Here is a 23,821-nt window from a genome sequence, read left to right on the forward strand (position 1 = left end):
TAAGAACAATGTAACAATAGCCAGAGTGGAGTGGGGAGGGGATACTGGGGAGAGGGATTTACAGGAGCTACTATAAAGGACACATGGACAAAATCAATGGGGAGGGTGGAGGTGGGGGAGGGAGGTGTGTTCATCTGGGTTGGGGTGGAGGGATGGGGAGAAAATGCAGACAACTGTAATTGAATAACAATAAAAAATAAAGAAAGAAAGAAAGAATTTGTTGCTTTTAAAGTCAAAAAAAAAAAAAAAAAACCTCTGGTACATTTACACAGTGGAATTCTATGCAGCAGAGAGGAAGAAGGAGCTTATACCCTTTGCGACAGCATGGATGGAATTGGAGAGCATTATGCTAAGTGAAATAAACCAGGTGGTGAGAGACAAATACCATATCATCTCACCTTTAACTGGAACATAATCAACAGAAGAAAAAAGCAAACAAAATATAATAAATATAACCAGAGACATTGAAGTTAAGAACAATCTAACAATAGCCAGAGGGGACATTGGGGAGAGCGGTTTTCAGGAACTACTATAAAGGACACATGGATAAAACCAAAGGCGAGGTTGGAAGCAGGGGAGGGATGTGGTTTTCACTGGCATGGGATAGAGGGGTGGGGAGAAAATGTAGACAACTGTAATTGAATAGCAATAAAATAATTTAAAAATTTGAAAGAAATAAAGAGCACATGAAAAGTAACCATCCCCCCCCCAAAAAAAGAATAGGGATGTAAGTGGTTACCAGATGGTAAGGGGGTTTGGCGGAGGATGTAGAGGGTAAAGGGGATCAAATACAAGGTGATGGAAGGGGACTAGACTTTGGGTGGTAAGCATACAATGGAGTACACAGATGTCATATTATAAAGTTATACATTCCAATAAATTCAGTTGTACACCTGAAATTTGTATATTGTTAGTAACCAGTGTTACCCCAATTCATGTCATGTAAAAAAAAAAAAAAAAGAATAAGGGAGGTCTATGCCTGGAAGAGAAAACTGACTGGGAGGCAAATGGATTACTGGGTGAAAAGACAGAAATAAGAAGTATAGAATGTTTTAAGTTAAAATAGATATACAATATTGAAATGGTCTTTGTGTTGTTTGTAAAATGTCTACATATTTTTAATTTCTACATTGTGAACTTCAGTGGATTCTTAGGAATTAGAGGTTAGCCTAGCTCAAAATTGGTGTGTTTGTTTCAGTAGCATATTTTCATTTCGGCTCAAAATAATTGCAAAGAGCAAATACCTCCATTTTAATGCAGCTTTTCATTTTAGTTCATGATGGTTTATTGTAATGTTTCTAAAATAATTTTATCTACTGTAGGCCCCTGAGAGAATGACTTGTGTGCCAAATACTTAAGAAATTCTAAATTTATCATAATATGCTATAGATATGTGATAATTTCTTTCCTGTTTTTATTAGTATTTAAAGGGACAAATTTAATATGTTACTGTTTTTTGGAGGCAATAGTTATCAAAATATTGAATGTACATTTCCTTTTACTCAGAGATTCCACCACCAGAAATGTTTCTTATGGTTACATTTTAAAAAGAAGACCAAGATATACTACAGCATAGGTTTAACAGCGAGAAAAAAAAAAAAACACCAAAACCCAAACAAACTATTTAAATGCTCATCAGTGGGGGAATGGTAAATAAAGTATAATACAGGCACATGAAAGATACTATACAGTATTTAAAATGAGATAGATTTCTAAGTAATAACATAAAAAGATGTCCATAATCAATGATATTGTTAAATAAAAAAATCAAGATATATATACACAATGAGGTTTGTACGAGCTTATTTGTGTACAAAGAAAAAAATGTAAATGTAAATCTTTATGTGTACATCTGTGCTGCTTAATACCAAATTTCTATAAAGATATACTGGTTGATAAACAGTGGTTATTTCTAGGGAACAGAACCTACTTTTCTTGTTATACATGTCTATGTTGTTTTAATTTTGAACCATGTACATATAAATCCGTTTATTCTTAATTTTCTTAATAAATGATATATTTTATATATGCCTCTAAAATTATATACATATACACTGTAAAAAGTTCAAACAATATACAAGGGCATAGTAAGAGGTAATATCTCCATTTCACTGACCTGTGTGACCAAAAGCACAGCAATTGGAACTCCATGAATTTTTTTACTTCCCACTTCTTTAGTGAAAATTTTAGCTTGGAAAAGGAGTGCGGATTAAGATACACCCACAAGGTTAGTTTAGAGAAGAGGTGCAAGTTAGGATGTTAGGATACGCCCAGACTGGAAGGTTAGGAGGCAAATCGTGGCACATATATGAAAGACTTTTCAAAGAAAAACTATGGCTTCATCCTTTGCCAGGCCATACAAGTGCTCAGAAAGTCCAGCAAGATGCATTAGAACTATACAGTAGACTACATTCAAAGATGTTACCAACATGTACCAGCAAGGGACACTGCAGACAATTCTACTTCATATCCAAACTGCCTGACTGTAAAAGCCGACTGACTACCTTTCCATGCAAAGGGAGGCAATGATCCAGTTTCTTGTCAAGCTTCCAGGAATCCATCTGGACGTCTGCTTCTCCAAGAAAAGTATTTCTACCAAAACGACCATGATGCCAAACCGAAAACTGCAATGTTCTCTGGGCCAGGAGAGATTCAGGGATCTCATACTGTGAAAAGAAGAAACCCAAGATGATTATTGATAATTCCTCAGCAAAGATTATTCCAAAATCTGAGCAACCAGTCCCAAAGTCCATAGCACTAAAGATTGCATTACTATAGTCCCTAAATCGCTATGAGTTTCCTCAGTTAAAAGCTTCCACTTACCTCATTTCACAAAAACCTACCATATTCCATGGGAGGGCCTGGAAATTAATTTTTCCTTGAGTGGGTAAGAGAACACTGCAATGTTTCCCCCAAAAATGCCCAGAGACTCCTGATCCCAAATGATGCTTTTTAACTTTTACTTTTCAATTACAGTTTTATTCAACATACTTTTCTATCACTTTCAGGTGTACAATGTAGTGGTTAGACAATCATATAGTTTACAAAGTGTACCACCCAATATTTCAAGTACCCACCTGGTACCATACATAGTTATTACAATATTGTTGAATGTATTCCCTATGCTATACTTTACATCTCCATGGTTATTTTGTAACTACCAATTTGTACTGTTTAGGCCTTTTGCCTTTTTCACTCAGTCCCCCAACCCCCCTCCACTCTGGCACCCATCACTGTGTTCTCTGTATCTGTAAGTCTCTTTCTACTTTGTTTGTTTATTTTGTTCTTTACATCCCACATATAAGTAAAATTATAAGGTATTTGTCTTTCTTAGTATGACTTATTTCACTTAGTATAATACTCTCTAGGTCCATCCATGCTGTTGCAAAAAGTAACATGTCCTTTTTTACGGCTGAGTAATACTACATTGTATATATGTATCACTACTTTTCTACCCAGCCATCTATTGATGGGCATTTGGGCTGCTTCCATATCTTGGCTATTATGAATAATGCTGGAATGAACATGGAGATGCATATATTCTTTTTTTCTAGTTTGTTGACTTTCTTTTTTCATTACTGTTTTATTGTTTATTCTATACAGTTGTCCCAATTTTCTCCCTTTGCCCTCCCACTCAGCCTGCCCACCACTTCCACAGTCAATCCCTGTACATTGTCCATGTCCATGGGTCCTTCATATATGAGGTTTGTCCAGAAAGTATTCATTCACATAATATGAAAAAATAGAGACATTTATTGAAGATACAAGAAACATTATACATAGGAAAATGACACCTCAGTCCCCTTCAAAACAGGTGCCTTGGACCTCACATAGTTCTCCTAGTTGCCATCAGCTGCCGCGTCATGTTTTTCTGAATCCCATCAAAGGTCCGAAATCTCTCCCCTTTCAAAGGTGATTTCAGCTTTGGGAAAACCAGAAGTCACAGGACGCCAAATCTGGGTTGTAGTGGGGCTGAGTCTCCTGGATGATTTGATATTTCGGCAAAAAACTCTACATGATACGTGATGCATGAGCAGGTGCATTGTGATGAAGCTGCCAATCACCAGTTGCCCATAGTTGCACCCTTCTGAATCATCTGAACAGTTTTCACAGAGGAATGTTCAAACTTAATGCAAATTTTGATGCAGATTTGTTGCTGTACTCACTCAGTCATTTTGAATGTGACAACTACAATGTTCTGTACACACATTCATCAATGGCAACGACTGCCCCCCACTGACTAGTACAGTGAAGTCATCATTGTTCATGCATGTGCATTCCAGTCCCCTCTCCTTGGCTGCCAGGTTACATCGATGTTGCACAAACTGTTTTTGTTATATTAACAATGGTTGGTCTTTTTCTGGACAGCCCTCCTATATACTTTTTAATTAGTGTTTTCGGTTTCTTCATATATATACATGAAATTGCAATTACTGAATTTTAAGGCAATTCCATTTTTAATTTTTTGAGGTATCTGTATACTGTTTTCCACAATGGTAGTACCAGTCTGCATTCCCACCAACAGTTTATGAAGGTTCCCTTTTCTCCACATCCTGGCCAACACTTGATGTTTGTTGGTTTACTGATGATAGTCATTCTGACAGGTGTGAGGTGATATCTCTCTGTGGCCTTATTATACATTTCTCTTCACAGTTTGAAGAGGATAAGTGTAAATTTTTTCTTTCAATATTCAGTGAAAATCCACCTATGAAGCCTACCAGTCAAGAACATTTGTTTATTGGAAGTTTTTTTATTATTGTTTTACTTTTGTTGGTTATAATTGTTCTGATAAAATATCGTGTCTCCCCATTTTGGCTGCTTCTGTGTTTGTTCCTATGTATTCAATAGATATACTATTTCTCCCAGTTCTTATAGAGTGGTTTTATATAGTAGGTGTTTTGTGGGTCTCAGGGGTGCAGTTTCTGTGATTACATGAGCCGGGTGCTTTAGGAATTTCTCTTGTGTGGGTTATATAATCCCTCCAATCTGTTGTATTTTAGTATTGATTGCTGTTTGTCCAACTGGCTGGGGTTAACCCACAGGCTGGCTGCCTTTGACATTTACCCCGACCACAGTGTATGAGCTGCTGACCCCATGAGGTAGAACTCGCGCCTGCAGGCTCTAGTGCATGCTGAGACCTCCCTTTGAGTGTGCCATCTGTGGAGCTAATCAGGTCATGTTCTGATGTGGTCCGAAGTTAGCCTCTTAGGAGGGACTCCAGAGCATGTCAATTTCACACACTGTCTATAGCTGATCCCAGGATACCTGTTAGGAGCCACAAGGCAATCCATGGTTGGTAGCTGCCCTTGCAGAGCCTGGGTTCTCTTTGGAGGCACAGAGCTATGCACTGAGGCTGGCTACCAACAGTGCTGAGCCTGGGGAAGGTCAGCAAAAGTTCCAAGACACCCCAAAACTCATCATTGCCTGCTGGCTTCCTGTTAGACTCAGCCTCTAAAAGAGCCTCTGGCAGTACATGAGTTGTATGAGGCAGGCTCCCAGTGAGTTACCAGGTAGGGCTGAGTGTTTCATGCCAATTCAAATTAGACACAAGTGCTTGGTCTGAGGGCACTCAGCAAAAGTCTCAGAGTACTCCAAGGCCAGCAGCTACCTTCCTGAGGCCTAAGACCTTTGCAGTGTGGCAGGCCCTAGGGAGCTGGCAGAGAGGGGCTAGTGCCTCTCCCCAGGCTGATGCTGTGGGATCATGGAGACCAGACAAACACAGGACAGTGGCTCCTTCTTGTGTGGGGGAAGAAAGTGACCCTCATACAAAAGCTACACAACTCAGTCTCTCCCTGAGTGCCTCTGGCACTCCCTGAGTTTGCCTGAACTTCCTCGAGAATTTTCAAGAAACACTATAATGTGGGTTCAGGCTGGAGGATACAAGCAGATCTCTCCACTGGGAGTGATCTTGGGAGGGCAGGGCCTCAGGTAGTTGGTGGAGGGAGTGGGGGACATAGTGCATCTCTCCTGGCTAATGCCAGATGGATGGGTGTTCTCCACCCAGGAAGGATGGCATCTGTGGGCAGTGTAAAAGAGAGACCCAAGACAGGGACATTGGTGGCATCCCTCCAGCCCTTTCCCTAAAGCCACTCAACCCAATTTCTCCCTGTATTTACTCTGGTCCCCCCTGAGCCACCATCCTTCCTATAGACCACAGGGTGAGTGCCTGCAAGTGAGATTCTATGCACTGGTCCTTTGAGAGAATGCCTGGGTTTCTTGCAGTTACCCATCTCACCTGGGTGGATGGAATCCTGCTTATTTTTGCAGTCAGATATTATATGGTATCTTTTTCACAACTCTGGTGCTCTGGGTTAGTGAGCCCAGAATAGGTTTGAGGCTCCTTACTATTCTGGGGGGGACTTCTTCAGCTGAAATATTCCTGCAGATTCCACACTGCCACATATGAGTACAGGGCCAGCCCTTTTTGTGACTCCATCTTTCCTACCACCAGTCTTGACATGCTGTTCTGTATATCCTTAGTTCTGACTTCTGTTCAGCTAGTCTTCAGATGGATATTCAGGATGATTGTTTTGTAGTTTAGTTGTAATTTTGATATGGTCCTGGGAGAAGGTAATTCTAACTTCCATCTACTCTGACACCATCTTGAATCCCCCAGATGACTTTTTAAACTGAGATTTGTGGCCGCATGAATCTCCAAATTCACAATAATCCAAGAAAGCTAGGTCACCTTTGTTCTCTTCTCTGAAAAGTCAGGATGTGAACAGATACCTAGAGTGTATCCGTAGACACACACATGGCCACTGAAAAGCATGTCAACCAGCCATGTAACCAGAGAATAACTACAGCTTACTTAATGCACAAGACAGAACACATTCTACTTCCCTCAAGGTCTATATACTTACTCTGAAGATCTCATCATATAGTGGATTGACAGTGTCCCGCTTGATGCTGGTTTTTCTTTTTCCTTGCCGGGACTTGTCAGGCAGCAGATAGGTCTTCACATATCTAGAAACCAAGGATAGTACTGAGTAATTCATCATCTTTTCTCAGCCCATTCTTCACTTCCCTGCTCTCTATTATACATATGCCATGAGGAAATTAAAATGTTACATCAAGCCCTCTTAGACATGCCATTCTTGCATTTTCCCAACTCTGGCCCCTTTCCCAAATCTCTCCTAACCACTCTCAACCATAAAGTTTTGTCCTCCCAGGAAGTGATAACCTCTGTTCAAGAGCTCCCAAATAGATGCCAGGGTCTGAGCTCTCATCTCAGAGCATCAGTCAGGTTCTAGAAACACTCACGGATTAGAGCGCTTCTTGGCTTCATCGGCGTAAGCCAGGTGGTGACACTCCTTCACGTGGATGATCAGAGTCTGTGTTTGTTGCTCATACTTCAGGGAAAAGGCAATCTTGCCAGTCACAGAGATGTTCCCGAAATCGCCAGCTGCACTATAGATGCTCATCGTGCTGCCTATTGTACTCTAAAGATAAAGCACCCACAAACACCTGGCGAAGGCATACTCCTCTGCCCACATGGCTCACATCTTTCCTCATGATAAAAACACCACTGAATAAAACAAAAGTTTTAAAAGTCCCTACAACAAGCCTGTACTGCCAACGATCTTGTACTCAGAGTATAAGAGACATCTAGAAGCACTCTCGTAATATTCAGGTTAATAAATCAGCTCATGGCTCACATAGGCTCTTAGTTTCTCTTCTTTCCCTCTTTTTAGACATTTAATTGTTAATTTTCACCTTCCCCAGAAGGTGGGCAAGGTATAGAGGCAAGGTGGACCTAAGTCTATTTTTGGTATATATGTTTATATATACAAAATATATACCAATGTTTATATATGCTAAAACACTGGCAAGAAGGGAACACTTACTAATTAAAACAAAGTGCCCTAATTATCTGTGAGTTTCTTTTATCTACCTTAGCCCAATCAAGGCCTATAGAAGTGAATGAGTCGGAATTGGGGAGAATATCCCTCCAGATGTAAAAAGACATCTTCCTCTCAGGTATTGATGAGCTGTGCAAGCCTGCTATTCTCTTAATGTGTGTGAGCAGGAACAAACTCTAATTATCCTGGTTTCTGACTCTTGTTCCTCCTGAATATCAATCTTTATATATATGATGTAACTAGGCCTTAATTCTTAAATTTTCTTTTAACTTTATTATTCTGATTGGTATTGTTGCTCCTTAATCATATTGTGCTGCCAATTAATCCTGCCAGGGTCCTTCTCATGATACTCACCACTCTTGAATGTGAGATTTGAGTTGGGCTCAGATAAAGAAATCTAATCTTGCTCATTTCATGGCCTGAGTAACTATTTATGGGAGAATTTACAGGTTACTGTTCACAAAGCTGTGATGAAGCACCTCTCTAGCCCTAATTCCTATGCAACATAAGAATCTCTAGGGCAGAGGCTGAGGAAGTCACCTCACTGTGCAGTAAGCAACCAATGTGTAAATTGAGGACAGGAACAAATGCATCCAGGTACTTGGAAAGAGTGACTAGAATGATTCAGGTCCAGACTCTGCTCCAAGGAACTGCTTTCTCCATTCCTGGTATCCCAACACGTGTATCGCCAAAGAACTAATACAACTTACCATGGAGGAGCCACTTTGCAGGCTGCTTCTGGCTAGTTTCTGGCGATGCAACTTGACCAGGTGGTCAATGTCTTCTTCTTCTTCCTCTTCCTCTTCCTCAAGCAATAAATATAGATTCAGAGTTAATAAAAATAAGAAATAGCACAAAGATCAATATCCTGTCTTTAATGGGACCATGACTGTTGCTAAGTTCTGAGGTGTCATGTGAACATGTATGCACATATCCTTATTTTTATGCCCACCCATTTCAGGCTTATAAACTATATTCCAACCATCTTTCTCAAATATCAAAAAATAAGATTAAGAATATCTCTTTCACATCCTACTTTCCCAACCCACCCACTTGTTTAGATTTCAATCAAAATAAGTATTTATTTGAGCACCCAAACATATATCAAGCAATGTATTAAAAGATAACAGAGAAAGTGAAGACAGTCTTTTTTCTTTAAGTAATTCAGTAACCAGATTTACTTTAGTAATTTGGGAAAACAAACATTCATGTTGCATTTTCCTAAAGAATAACAGGTTGATTGAGATTACCAGGTACTAAAGTCAACTCTAGATATATAAAATTTCATATAGTGACCAAAGGAAATACAAAGGTAGTTACCATATCCATACTGAGGCCAGGGACAGATTGGCTTCTGTCTCCCAAGGAGCCACTTTCATGCCCCACATCTTCTGGGCGAAGATCAATCACAGATTTAGTATATTCTGAGTAAAAGACCAAAATCTCAAATCAAGAGACATACTATTCTTCATACCAAGAATCCATTGAGCATAATCAGAACTTCAATCTCAAAAGGCCATGAAAGAAAAAAAGCTACCTGAAGGCCTGAGGATTTTTCTGGCATTCTTCTTGAATATCATTTCACACTCATTGACAGATATCACATTTTGAACCCCAGGCTGAGTTTCCTAAGAAGGAATAGGACAGGAAATGGAAAAGGACAGTTGGATAATTCAAAGTATGTAGTAGGAAAGGATAGTCTCAAAAAGAACAAGGCTCAGGTAATTGATCCAAGATGGTGGCCTGGTGGAAGTTATTCTCACCTTCTCTCAGGACCACATCAAAATTACAACTAAATTATAAAGCAATCAACCTGGATAACCATCTAAAAACTAGTTGAACAGAAGTCTTATAAGTAATGATATACAGAAGAAGCTACTTCAAAACTGGTAGGAAGGGTGGAAATGCAAAAAAGGTGGCCCTGTGCCCACATGTTGAGAATCTGTAGGGACATCTCAGCTGCAGAGTTCCCCCTTGAGGAACAAAAGGCTTCAACCCCATGCTGGTCTTCCCAGCCCAGGACACCAGTATACAGAAAAAGAACACACGTCAGATCTGGTTTTGAAAACCAGTGAGGATTCCATCCACCTGTGTGAGATGGTAAACTGCTGGAAACCCAGGTACTCTCTGAAAAAAACAGTGCACAACATCTCACTTGCAGGTACTCACCCTGGACTCCAGGGGAGGGATGGTAGCTGAGAGGGTACCAGCATCATACAGGGAGAAACTAAGTTGTGTGGCTTCAGGGACATGGCTAGAGGGACAGCTACTAATGTCCATGTATTGATACCCTCTCCCACACTGCACATAGAGACCATCAGATCCTGGGTCAAGCACTCCCCTCCATGGGACATCAGCCTGGAGAGCTATACAAGCCTGGGGCCTGCCAATACCCTTAGGCTCCACCCTGCCAAGCTCACACTCAGCTGTGGGTTTTGCCAGCAGCAACCAGGCTGGCCCTGCATTACAGTCTTCCTGTAAAAATCCTCAAGGAGCCCTGGCTGGTGTGGCTCAGTAGACTGAGCACAGGCCTGAGAACCAAAAGGTCACTGGTTCGATTCCTGGTCAGGGCACATGCCTGGGTTGCAGACCAAGTCCCCAGTTGGGGGTGTGCAAGAGGCAACCAGTTCATGTTTCTCTCGTACATCGATGTTTCTCTCCCTCTCTTTTTCCCTCCCTCCTTCCTCTCTAAAAATAAATAAATAAAATCTTTTTAAAAATTCTCAAGGAATTCCAGGCAATCTCTGTAGTTGTCAGAGATGCACAGGGAGATGCTGAGTTGAGTGGCTTTAGAGCAAGGGATGTCTTCCCACATGCTTAAGAGGCACCACCATTCCTGGGAAGAATCACCCTTCTGCAAGGACAAATCTTAATCTGTTCTAACCTGATGAACTGTACTGCCTCCACTCTGACAACTCCCTTAGACCCAGTTCTACCCCAAAGGTTGGCAAACCCCAGGCAGGTAGCACCTGACCTTCTCTCCAGAGACTTTTGCTGAGTGGCCTCACACTCAGCACTAGTGCTAAGTTTAAATCTTTGTTAATCTGATGAACACCACTACGCTTATCTGGGGACTAACTGAGAACATGCCTTATGTAACTCATGTACTGCCTGGGGCCTTTCACTACTTGAGACTAACAGGCAGCTGGCAAGTGAGGGCAGGTATTGGGGTGCCTTGAGCCTTGTGATTACCTGCCCCAGGCTCCATACTGGTGGCAGCCAGCCTTGATATGCATCTTGGCCCCTCCCATTCATACCCAAGCCAAAAATAGGCAGCTACAAACCATGGATAACTTTGTAGCTCCTAAAAGGTATGTCAGGGAAGATCACAGGCAGCATCTGGCATTGACCTGCAACAGAGTCCCACCCAAAAGGCCCCAGAACCAACACACCCAGTGGCTGGCTTCAGACCACATGACAGCATGACCCAATTAGCTCCAAAAGTGGCACACCCAAATGGAGGTCTTAGCAGGCACCAGACTTGCTAGGGAGAATTCTGCTTCTTGGGGTCAGCCTCCACACAGCAACACACACACTGTGGTTCAGGTCAATTCTTCAGAGTCAGCCATCCTTAGGGTAAACAACACCAACAGACAGGCCAACACTAGTAAAGACCCAACTACAACAGGAGGGCTCACATAAACCACACAAGGGACAGTCCAGAGTCACCCAGCTCAGGTATTTAGGGAGAATATGCCACTGAACCCAACAATACAGCTACTACATAAGGCTACCCTACCAAGACTGGGAGACATAGCAAATCTACCTAATAAACAGAGACAAATACAGAGAGGCAGCCAAAATGTGGAGACAAAAAATGCAACAAATGAAAGGGCAGCAAAAATCTCCAGAAAAAGAACTAAATGAAATAGAGGTAGGCAATCTACCAGGTACAGAGTTCAAAACAATAGTTATAAGGATGCCCAAGGAACTTAGAGAAAGAATGGATGAACTCAGTGAGAATTTCAAAAATAAGATACTAAGCATAAGGAAGGACATAGAAATCATAAAAAAATCCAGTCAGAAATGAAGAATACATTATCTGGAATGAAGACTACACTAGAAGAAGTAAATGACATTAGATGAACCAGAGGTTCAAATCAGTGATTTGGAAGACAAGGCAGCAGAAAACACCCAATCAAAGGATCAAAAAAAATTTTTTTAATGAGGAAAGTTTCATGGACCTCTGAGACAACAGCAAACCTAATAACATCCATATCATCTGGGTACGGGAAGGTGAAGAGAGAAAGCAAGTCATTCAGAATCTACTTAAAGAAATAATGACTGAAAACTTCCTTAACTTAATGAATGAAAAAGACACATAAGTCTAGGAAGCACAGAAAGCCCCCAACAAGATGAACCCAAAGAGGCCCATACCAAGACAAATCATAATTAAAATGGAAAAAGTTAAAAAGTTAAAGACAACAAGAAAATCATTAAAAAAAAAACAAGAGAAAGACAGTTAGCTGCCCCCATAAGACTGTCAGCTGATTTTTCAACAGAGACTTTTCAGGCCATAAGTGATGAGCACAAAATATTTAAAGTGATAAAAAAAAGGACCTATAATCAACATTACTCTGCCCAACAAGGCTACCATTTAAAATGGAAGGAAAATGAAGAGCTTTCCTGACAAGAAAAAACTAAAGGAGTTTATCACCACCAAACCACTATTACAAGATATATTAAAGGGAATTACCTAATAACAATTAAAAAACAAAAAGGAGGACCATAAATATAAATCACAAAATGGCAATAAATAGGTACCTATAAATAATCACTTTAAATGTAAATGAATTAAATGCTCCAATTAAAGATATAGGGTAGCTGAATGGATAAGAAAACAAGACCCATATATATGCTGTCTACAAGAGACTCATTTCAGGTCAAAAGACATATACTAATTGAAAGTAAAGGATGGATAAAGATATTTCATGCAAATAGAAATGAAAAGATGGGATATTAATAGTTATATCAGACAAAATAGACTTTACATTTTTAATTTTTATTGTTATTCAATTACAGTTGTCTGCATTTTCTCCCCACACCTCCACCACACCCCAGCCAAACTCACCTCCCTCCCCTGCCTCCACCCTCCCCCTTGGTTTTGTCCATGTATCCTTTAGAGTAGTTCCTGAAAACCCGTCTCCCCACTATCCCCTCCTCACTCCCTTCTGGCTATTGTTAGATTGTTCTTAACTTCAATGTCTCCGGTTATATTTTGTTTGCTTTTTTTCTCTTGTTGATTATGTTCCAGTTAAAGGTGAGATATACGGTATTTGTCCCTCACCTTCTGGCTTATTTCATTTAGCATAATGCTCTCCAGTTCCATCCATGATGTCGCAAAGGGTATAAGCTCCTTCTTTCTCTCTACTGCATAGAATTCCATTGTGTAAATGTACCATAGTGTTTTGATCCACTTGTTTGCGGATGGGCACTTAGGTTGCTTCGAGTATTTGGCTATTGTAAATTGTGCTGCTATGAACCTTGGGGTGCACAGGTTCTTTTGGATTGGTGTTTCAGGGTTCTTAGGGTATAATCCCAGCAGTGGAATTGCTGGGTGAAAAGGGCAGTTCCATTTTTAGTTTTCTGAGGAAACTCCAGACTGTTTTACACAGTGGCCTCACCAGTCTGCATTCCCACCGACAGTGCACTAGGGTTCCCTTTTCTCCGCATCCTCTCCAACATTTGTTTGTGGATTTGTTTATGTTGGCCACTCTGACTGGTGTGAGATGGTACCTCATTGTGGTTTTAATTTGCATCTCTCTGATGGCTAGTGATGCTGAGCATCTTTTCATATGTCTCTGGGCCCTCTGTATGTCTTCCTTGGAGAAGTGTCTGTTCAAGTCCTTTACCCATTTTTTAATTGGGTTGTTGGTCTTCCTGGAGTGGAGTCATGTGAGTTCTTTATATATTTTGGAGATCAGGCCCTTGTCTGAGGTATCATTAGCAAATATGTTTTCCCATACTGTTGGTTCTCTTTGTACTTTAATGCTGTTTTCTGTAGCCCTGCAGAAGCTTTATATTTTGATGAGGTCCCGTTTGTTTATTCTTATCTTTATGTCCCTTGCTTTAGGGGATGTGTCTGTGAGGATGTTGCTGTGTGGAATGTCTGAGATTTTCCTGCCAAAGTTTTTCCCTAGGACTTTTACGGTGTTGTGACTTATGTTTAAGTCTTTTATCCACCTTGAATTTATTTTTGTGTATGGTGTAATTTGGTGATAGAGTTTCATTTTTTTGCACATAGCTGTCCAGATTTCCCAACACCATTTGTTGAAGAGGCTATTTTTGCTCCATTTTATGCTCCTGCCTCCTTTGTCAAATATTAATTGACCGTAAAGACTTGAGTTTATTTCTGGGCTCTCTATTCTGTTCCATTGGTCTATGTGCCTGTTTTGATGCCAGTACCAGGTTGTTTTGATTACAGTGGCCTTGTAATACAGTTTGATATCACGTATTGTAATCCCTCCTTCTTTGTTCTTCTTTCTCAAATTTGCTGCAGATATTCGAGGTAGATTATGGTTCCATATGAATTTCTGAAATGTTTGTTCTATATCTGTGAAATATGTCATGGGTACCCTAATAGGGATTGCTTTGAATCTATAAATTGCTTTGGGTAGTATGGCCATTTTGATGTTAATTCTTCCAATCCATGAGCATGGTACATGCTTCCATTTGTTTGTGTCTACCTTAATTTCTTTCTTCAGTGTGTTGTGGTTTTCTGAGTACAGGTCTTTTACCTCCTTGGTTAGGTGTATTCCTAGGTACTTTATTTTTCTTATTGCTATATCAAGTGGGATTTTTTTCCTGATTTCTGTTTCTGCTGTTTCATTTTTGGTATACAGGAATGCCTTTGATTTCTGAGTATTGACTTTGTATCCAGCTATTTTGCAAAATTCATTTTTAGGTCGAGTAGTTTTCTGGTGGATTCTATAGGATTTTCCATGTACACTATCATGTCATCTGCAAAAGGTGACAGTTTCATTTCCTCCTTTCCAAGGCATCCATTTGGCTGCCTTTTATTTCTTTTTCTTGTCTGATTGCTGTGGCTGGGACTTCCAATACTGTGTTGAATAGGAGTGGTGAGAGAGGGCATCCTTCTCTTGTTCCTGACCTTAGTGGCAAAGCTCTAAGTTTTCAGACAAAATCGACTTTAAAACAAAGGCTATAGAAAGACAAAGAAGAACATTACATAACAATAAAGGGATCAATCCATAAAATTTTCCTTATAAAACATTTATGCACCCAACATAGGAGCACCTAAATATACAAAGGAAATATTGATAAACATAAAGGGTGTGATCGATGGTAATACATTCATAGTAGGGGATATTAACACTCTGTTGACATCAATTAATAGATTGTCTAGATGGAAAATAAACAAGGAAATAGTGGCGTTAAATGACACACTGGACCAGATGTATTTAATTGATATTTTCAGAGTGTTTCACCCCAAACTGCAGAATATGCATTATTTTCAAGTTCACATGAAACTTCTTGCAGAATAGACCATGTGTTAGGACAGAAAAGATGTCTCAATAAATTTAAGATGATTGAAATCATATCAAGCATCTTCTCTGACCACAATGGTATGAAACTAGGAAGCAATTACAAGAAAAACCTGAAAAACACACAAACACATGGAGATTAAATAAGATATCAGTAAACAATAAATGGGTTAACAATGAGACCAAGGAAGAAATCATAAGATGCCCTGAGCCAAATAAAAATAAAAATGCAACAACCCCAAATCTATGGGACATAGTGCAAGCAGTCAGTCCTAAGATGGAAATTCATAGCATACAGGCCTATCTGAAGAAAAACCTCAAATAAGCAATCTAACACCAAAAGGAACTAGAAAAAGAACAAACAAAGCCCAAAGTGAGAAGGAAGAAAATAATCATAGGGGAAATAAATGAAATAGAGTCTAAAAAAATACAGCTTTATGCCAGTGTATGCTGCTGAGTAAGCATCATTGAAGTCTCCTCTCCTGTAGTCATCATCTCTAAGTCAGAGCCTCCCAAAGAGCCTAAGCACTCGCAGAAGCTCTTTATCAGAGGTTTGGGTTTTGAAATAACCAATGAGAGTCTGAGGAGTGAATATGAGCAATGGGGAATGCTCAAATCCTGTGTAGTAAAGAGAGATTCAAACACCAAGTGCTCCAGAGGCTTTGGGTTGTCACCTATGCCACTGCGGAGGAGGCAGATGCAGCCATGAATGCAAGGACCCATGAGGTAGATGGAAGAACAGTTGTGGAACAAAAGAAGGCTGTCTCAGGAGAAGATTCTGAAAGACCTGGTGCCCAATTAACTGTGAATAAGACTTTTGTGAGTGGTATTAAAGAAGACACTGAAGAACATCACCTAAGAGATTATTGTGAACAATATGGGAAAATTGAAGTGATTGAAATCATGACTGTACGGGCAGTGGCAAGAAGAGAAGCTTTGCTTTTGTAACCTTTGATAACCATGACTCTGTAGACAAGACTGTCATTTAGAAATACCATAATGAAGAGGGGTTTTCAGGAACTACTATAAAGGACACATGGACAAAACCAAGGGGGAGGGTGGAAGCAGGGGAGGGAGGTGGGTTTGGCTAGAGTGGGGTGGAGGGGTGGGGAGAAAATGCAGACAACTGTAATTAAACAACAACAAAAAAATAATAATAATAAAAAAGGAAATACCATAATGATCTTAATTTCAATGTCTCTGGTTATATTTTGCTTGCTTGTTTGTTTTGTTGATTAGGTTCCACTTATAGGTAAGATCTTATGGTATTTGTCTTTCACCGTCTGGCTTATTTCCTTTAGCATAATGCAGAACAAACTGACAATAACCAGAGGGGAGATGGGAGGGGATAATGGGAGAAAAGAGGGAAGGGTTTTCAGGAACATGTATAAAGGACACATGGACAAAACCAAAGATGAGTAGGATCAAGGGTGGGAAGTAGGGATGGCTGGGAAGGGGGAAGTGGTGGGGGGAAAATGGAGACAACTGTACTTGAACAACAATTAAAAATAAATAAAAAAGAAATATCATAATGAATGGCCATCACTGTGAAGTAAGGAAATCACCATCTAAGCAAGAGCTGGCTAGTGCTTAATCCAGCCAAAGAGCCCGGAGTGGGTCTGGAAACTTTGGAGGTGGTCATGGAGGTGGTTTTCATGGGAATAATAACTTTGGTCATGGAGGGAACTCCAGTGGTCCAGGTGGCTTTGGTGGCAGCTGTGGTGGTAGTGGATATGGTGGCAGTGGAGATGGCTATAATGGATTTGGTAATGAAGAAAGCAATGTGGGAGGTCAAAGAAGCTACACTGATTTTGGTGATTATAACAATCTTCAAATTTTGGACTCATGAAAGGAGGAAATTTGAAGGCACAAGCTCTGGCCCCCATGGTGGAGGAGGCCAATACTTTGCTAAACCATGAAACCAAGGTGGCTATGGCAGTTCCAGGAGCAGCAGCATAAGATCTTTTTTTAAAAAATTTTATTGTTATTCAATTACGGTTGTATGCCTTTTCTCCCCATCCCTCCACCCCACCCCAGCTGAACCCACCTCCCTCCCCCACCTCCACCCTCCCCCTTGATTTTGTCCATGTGTCCTTTATAGTAGTTCCTGTAATCCCCTCTTCCCACTGTCCTCCCCCCACCCCCCCGGCTATTGTTAGATTGTTCTTAACTTCAATGTCTCTGGTTATATTTTGTTTGCTTTTTTCTTCTATTGATTATGCTCCAGTTAAAGGTGATCTTAATTACTCATAGGAAACAAAGCTTAGCAGGAGAAGAGAGTCTCAGAGGTGACAGGAAAGCTTCAGGTTACAACAGCTTTGTGAATTCAGCCAAGCATAGTGGTGGCAGGGACTAGCTGCTACAAAAAAGGAAATGTTTTAGACAATACTCATGTGTACAGGCAAAACCCTCAAGGACTATATTTGTGACTGTGTAATAGGTGTATTTGAGTTTCTGTTCTGTAGAAAGTGTAGAGCATTCCAACAAGGAGTTTCAATGTAGATATTTCTTCTGCACCTAAGCTGTTTATTGCTAAATGTCATAGTCTAATTGTGATGAATAAATGAGTCTTTTTAAAAAATACAAAAAAATTAATGAAACCAAGAGCTGGTCCTTAGAAATGAGGAACGATATTGATAAAACTTTAACCAACTCATCAGAAAAATGATCATGACAACTAAAATAAATAAAATTAGAAATGAAGGAGAACGTGAACTGACATAAAATACACAAAATATCCTAAGAAAATACTATGAACAATTATATGCCCACAAATTGGACACTCCAAAACAAATGGATAAATTCTAGAAACCTAAAATTTTCCAAGACTAGTGTGGTGGTTGCTGAGGGGAGGGGAGTATAAAGGGATTAAATGGTAATGGAAAAAATACAATAAAGTATATGAAGTTTTTAAGAAGATTTTACTTATTTATTTTTAGAGAGGGGGGAGGGAGGAAGAGAGGGAGAGAAACAGCAATGTGTAGTTGCCTCTCAGACACCCCCCACCAAGGACCTGGCCTGCAACCCAGGCATGTACCCTGACTGTGAATTGAACCAGAAACCCTTTACCTCGCAGTCCATCACTCAATCCACTGAGCCACACCAGCCAGAGCTGAAGTTTTTAAAAAAGAAAAAAAAAAGAAAAGGAAGAAACAGAATATCTAAACAGACTAATTATAACCAACAAAATAAAAAAATATATATACCAACAAACAAAAGTCCTAGACTTGTAGGCTTTACTGTTGAAATTTGCCAAACTCTCAAAGAAGAATTAACACTTATCCTCCTCAAATTATCCCAAAAAATTCAAAAGAAGAGAAAACTCCCAAGGTAATTTTATTAGGGTAGCATTATCTTGATTCAAAAACAAGATAGACACTACAAAGAAACAAAATTATAGGCCAATAACTCTGATGAACATAGATGATAAAATCATCAACAAAATATTAGCAGACCAAATTCAGCAACACATTACAAAAATCATGCAGCATGATCAACTGGGATTTATTCCTTGGGTACAAGATTGGTTCAAAGTCCACAAATCAATTAATGGGATACATCATATAAACAAAATGAAGGATACAAATCATATGATCATATTAATATATGCAGGAAAAGCATTTGACAAAATCTGACACCCACTTATGATAAAAACTCTTAGGAAAGTGTGAATAGAGGGAAGATACCTCAAACTAGTAAAGGTCATATTTGACAAACCCACAGCTGACATACTCAATGAGCAAAACCTAAAATCATTTCCCTTAAGATCAGGAACAAGACAGGGATGTCCACTTTCACTATTCTTGTTCAACATAATACTGAAAGTCCTAAACACAGCAATTACACAAGAAGAAAAAATAAAAGGTATCCACATTGCAAAGGAAGAAGTAAAACTATCATCATTTGCAGATGACATGATATTATACATAGGGAACTGTAAAGATTCCACCAAAACTATCAGAACTGATACATGAATTCAGTAAAGTAGCAGGATACAAAATATTTAGAAATTGGTTGAAATTTTATACACCAGTAATGAACTATCAAAAAGGGAAACTAAGGATTTCTTCTTTTAGTATTTGTTTTTTTATTTTTTATTTTTATATATTTAATATATTTTATTGAGGGGACTTCCGGCCAAGATGGAGGCATAGGTAGACACACTGTGCCTCCTCGCACAACCAAAAGAAGGACAACAACAATTTAAAAAACAAAAAAACAGCCAGAACTGCCAGAAAATCGAACTGTATGGAAGTCTGACAACCAAAGAGATAAAGAAGAAACATTCATCCAGACCGGTAGGAGGGGCAGAGATGGGCAGCCGGGTGCAGAGGACTCAGGATAGGCAGCAGCTGGCAGACCCAGTGAGGTGGCGGATTGTGGAACAGGGTGGGCAAAGCTGGCCAGCAAGGCAGCAGCTGGTGGAACAGGTGACAGACCATGCAACCCAGAGCTCCTGCGTGAGGAAATAAAGCCTCAAACCACTGATTGAAAACACCTGTGGGGGTTGAGGTGGGAGACTCTCTGAACCTCACAGGAGAGTTCATTGGAGAGACCCACAGGGTCCTAGGACGTACACAAACCCACCCACTTGGGAATCAGCACCAGAAGGGCCCAGTTTGATTGTGGATAGTGGAGGGAGTGAATGAAATCCGGCAGAGAGTGGAGCAAGCAGCATTGCTCCCTATCGGACCCCTCCCCCACATAGAGCGTTCTGACGCAGGAACCAGCGTTACCCAGCCCGGATGAACACCTAAGGCTCCGCCCCTTTAAGTAACAGGCGCACCAAGACCAAAAAAAAAAAAAAAAAGGCCCAAATGAAAGAACAGATCAAAGCTCCAGAAAAAATACAACTAAGCAACGAAGAGATAGCCAACCTATCAGATGCACAGTTCAAAACACTGGTAATCAGGAAGACACAGAATTGGTTGAATTTGGTCAGAAATTAGATGAAAAAATGAAGGCTATGCTAAGAGAAACAAAGGAAAATATACAGGGAACCAATAGTGATGGGAAGGAAACTGGAACTCAAATCAATGGTGTGGACCAGAAGGAAGAAAGAAACATGACCCATGGACATGAACTATAGGGGGGAATGTGGGAGGGAGGGGGTGGGCAGGATGGAGTGGAGTGAAGGGGGGGCAATGGGACAACTGTAACAGCATAATCAATTTGATTATGCTGTTACAGTTGTCCCACTTATTGATTATGCTATTACAGTTGTCCCACTGCACCCCTTTTATTGCCCTCCATCCTGCAACCCCCTCCCACCTGCATTCACCCCCCCACCTTAGTTCATGTCCATGGGTCATACATATAACTTCTTTGGCTTCCACATTTCCTATACTATTCTTAACCTCCCCCTGTCTATTTTCTACCTACCTCTTATATTACTTATTCTTTGTACCTTTTCCCCTATTCCTCCCTCCCCTTCCCTGCTGATGACCCTCCATGTGATCTCCATTTCTGTGATTCTGCTGCTGCTCCACTTGTTTGCTTAGTTTGTTGTTGTTGTTTGTTTTTTAGGTTCAGTTGTTGATAGTTGTGAGTTTGTTGTAATTTTACTGTTCATATTTTAGATCCTTTTTTTCTTAGATAAGTCCCTTTAATACTTCATATAAGGGCTTGGTGATGGTGAACTCCTTTAACTTGACCTAATCTGGGAAGCATTTTATCTGCCCTTCCATTCTAAATGACAGCTTTGCTGGATAGAGTAATCTTGGATGTAGGTCCTTGCCTTTCATGACTTGGAATACTTCTTTCCAGCCCCTTCTTGCCTATAAGGTTTCTTTTGAGAAATAAGCTGGCACTCTTATGGACAGTCCCTTGTAGGTAACTGTCTCTTTTTCCCATGCTGTGCAGAGTGGAGTTTGGGCCTGAGTCTCCTACAAGAGTGGCAGGCTGGGGACTAGATGGCCAGGTACTGGACACCTAAGTTTCTGATGTAGCTACACAGTTCCCCTTTTACACAGACTGGTCCCTCATCGAAAATGGCACAGCTAATTCACCAGAAACCATACATTATTGGAAATAATCTATGACATACCAAGACATATGGTGAGGAGGCAGCAGGGAAACATTCTCACCATCTTCCCTGAAGACTTAACAGCACCCCCAGGGGGTGACCCAAGTATTCCACCCTCCCTATTGCACTGGAGTCCTCCTCTGGGGGCAGGTGGAGGTGGTACTGTACGTGCTCTCAGACAGTAGATGAACCACTCCTGGGCCTTGTGCTAATGGAAAGTTGGCAGAGTAGAACAGTGGAGCAAGCCAAGCCTGAAGGAAACAGCCATAGATTGTGGATTGCCTGTAGTCTTGAACAGGCTGCTACCGTAGAACACCCTCTGACATCACCAGGGGCAGATCCAGAAAGAGAAGACAATAGACAACACTAGATTCTGCTCAGATGAATTCCACCATGGTTTTCATTATTTCAGTTATTTTTCTACAGAAGAGCTTAACATTTTTTTCTTTTTCTTCAAGTTTGTTCCTATTATTTCACTAATTTTTATTTGTTTATTTCAAATCTCATATTTTACCCTCCCTCCTATTCTTATATTTGTTTTAAATTTTATTTTCCCTTTCTACACCTTGTTTCTATTCTATACTCTTAATATTTTTCCTCCTTCCAGCCCCTCAACACCATTTTTCTTCCCATTAGTCATCTCATATTCTTTTTCCCTTTCATACAACATCCTTATTCTCTCTCCATCTTTATTAATCTTCAGTCATTGGTTGTTGATATGGTAGTTGTTGTTGCATTTCTTCATTTTATTCCTAGAGGTTCACTATTTTTGTATTTCAAATCTCATATTTTACTGTTCCCTTCTCCTACTCCATTTTGGTTTCCTCTGGCCCTTCTTTTTTTTTTAAGTATATTTTATTGATTATGCTATTACAGTTTTCCCAATTTTCCCCCCTTTACCCCCCTACACCGCCCAACCATCCAGCATTCTCCCAAACTTAGTTCATCTGCATCGGTTGTACATATACATTCTTTGAATTCTCTGTTTCCTACACCATTCTAACCTCTCCCCATCTATTTTATGCCTACCAATTATGCTTCTTATTCCCTGTACATTTTCCCCCTATTCCTCTCCTCCCCTTCTCCACGGAAAACCCTCCATGTGATGTCCCTTTCTCTGATTATGTTCCTGTTCTAGTTGTTTGCTTAGTTTTTGATTTCATTGTTTTTCTTTTTTTTAGGTTCATTTGCTGATAGTTGTGAGTTTGTTGTCATTTTATTGTTCATAGTTTTTGATCTTCTTCAATTTCTTAGATAAGTCCCTTTAACCTTTCGTATAATAAGGGCTGGGTGATGATTAACTCCTTTAACTTGACCTTACATGGGAAGCACTTTATATGCCCTTCCATTCTAAATGATAGCTTTACTGGATAGAGTAATCTTGGATATAGGTCCTTGCCTTTCATGACTTCAAGTACTTCTTTCCATCCCCCTCTTGCCTGCAAGGTTTCTTTTGAGCAATCAGCTAATAGTCTTATGGGCACTCCTTTGTAGGTAACTGTCTCCTTTCCTCTTGCTGCTTTTAACATTGTCTCTTTGTCTTTAATCTTGGGTAACTTAAAGATGTGCCTTGTTGTGTTCCTCTTTGGGTCCAACTTCTTTGGGACTCTCTGAGCTTCCTGGACTTCCTGGAAGTCTATTTCCCTCACCAGATTGGGGAAGTTTTCCTTCATTATTTGTTCAAGTTTTCAATTTCTTGCTCTTGTTCTTCTGCTTCTGGCACCCCTATAATTCAGACATTGGAATGTTTAAAGTTTTCCCAGAGGTTCCTAAACTTCTTTTCATTTTTTTGAATTCTTGTTTCTTTATTCTGTTATGGTTGGATGTTTATTTTTTTCCTTTTGTTCCAAATTGTTGATTTGAGTCCTGGTTTCCTTCCTGTCACTGTTGGTTCCCTAAATATTTTTCTTTATTTCACTTTGAGTATCTTTCATTTGCTCTTTCATTTTTTGACCAATCTCAATCAGTTCTGTGAGCATCTTGATTAACAGGGATTTGAACTCTCCATCAGATAGATTGGTATCTCCTCATCACTTAGCTCTCTTTCTGGAGGTTTTCTCTATTCTTTCATTTGGGCCACATTTCTTTGTCTCAGCACACCTATTAAGTTGTAAGGGGGTGGGGCCTTAGATATTCACCAGGGTGGGGCGACCTTCTTTGCTTCCTAGTGGCCCTGTCTGTGGGGGAGGGGTCAGAGAAGGAACAATGCAGCTCATTTGCTCAGCTCTAGCCCCACTTTCCAACGAACTCTTGTGTGAGACTGGGAGTTTCTCTCACCATGGCAACCCCTCCAATGTAGTCCACAGTCAGCTCTGAGTCTCAGTTTTCTGTTCAGCTGTCCTCGCCCATGCACTCCACCACCTTGCCAGGGGTCCTCTCCATCTACCTGTCTACCCCGTCTCATTCCTACTGGTCTGGTTCACTGTTTC

The 23,821-nt window shown here is 40.3% G+C and overlaps 1 protein-coding gene and 1 pseudogene across 1 annotated transcript in view; one reads left to right on the forward strand and one right to left on the reverse strand.

Moving 5' to 3' along the window:
- The window catches only part of SYTL4 (synaptotagmin like 4), a 118,074-nt gene that overhangs the window by 15,141 nt on the left and 79,112 nt on the right, over positions 1-23,821 (reverse strand). The window contains exons 8-13 of the mRNA XM_024578730.3: positions 9,400-9,490; positions 9,183-9,286; positions 8,573-8,668; positions 7,264-7,442; positions 6,864-6,966; positions 2,505-2,666 (exon numbers count right to left, since the gene is read on the reverse strand). Coding sequence (XP_024434498.2) covers positions 2,505-2,666; positions 6,864-6,966; positions 7,264-7,442; positions 8,573-8,668; positions 9,183-9,286; positions 9,400-9,490 — 735 coding nt within the window. The remainder of the gene's footprint in view (positions 1-2,504; positions 2,667-6,863; positions 6,967-7,263; positions 7,443-8,572; positions 8,669-9,182; positions 9,287-9,399; positions 9,491-23,821) is intronic.
- On the forward strand, positions 11,148-16,356 carry LOC139440547 (heterogeneous nuclear ribonucleoprotein A1-like; annotated as a pseudogene).

Source organism: Desmodus rotundus, chromosome X (assembly GCF_022682495.2).
Source record: "Desmodus rotundus isolate HL8 chromosome X, HLdesRot8A.1, whole genome shotgun sequence".
Classification (NCBI taxonomy): domain Eukaryota; kingdom Metazoa; phylum Chordata; class Mammalia; order Chiroptera; family Phyllostomidae; genus Desmodus; species Desmodus rotundus.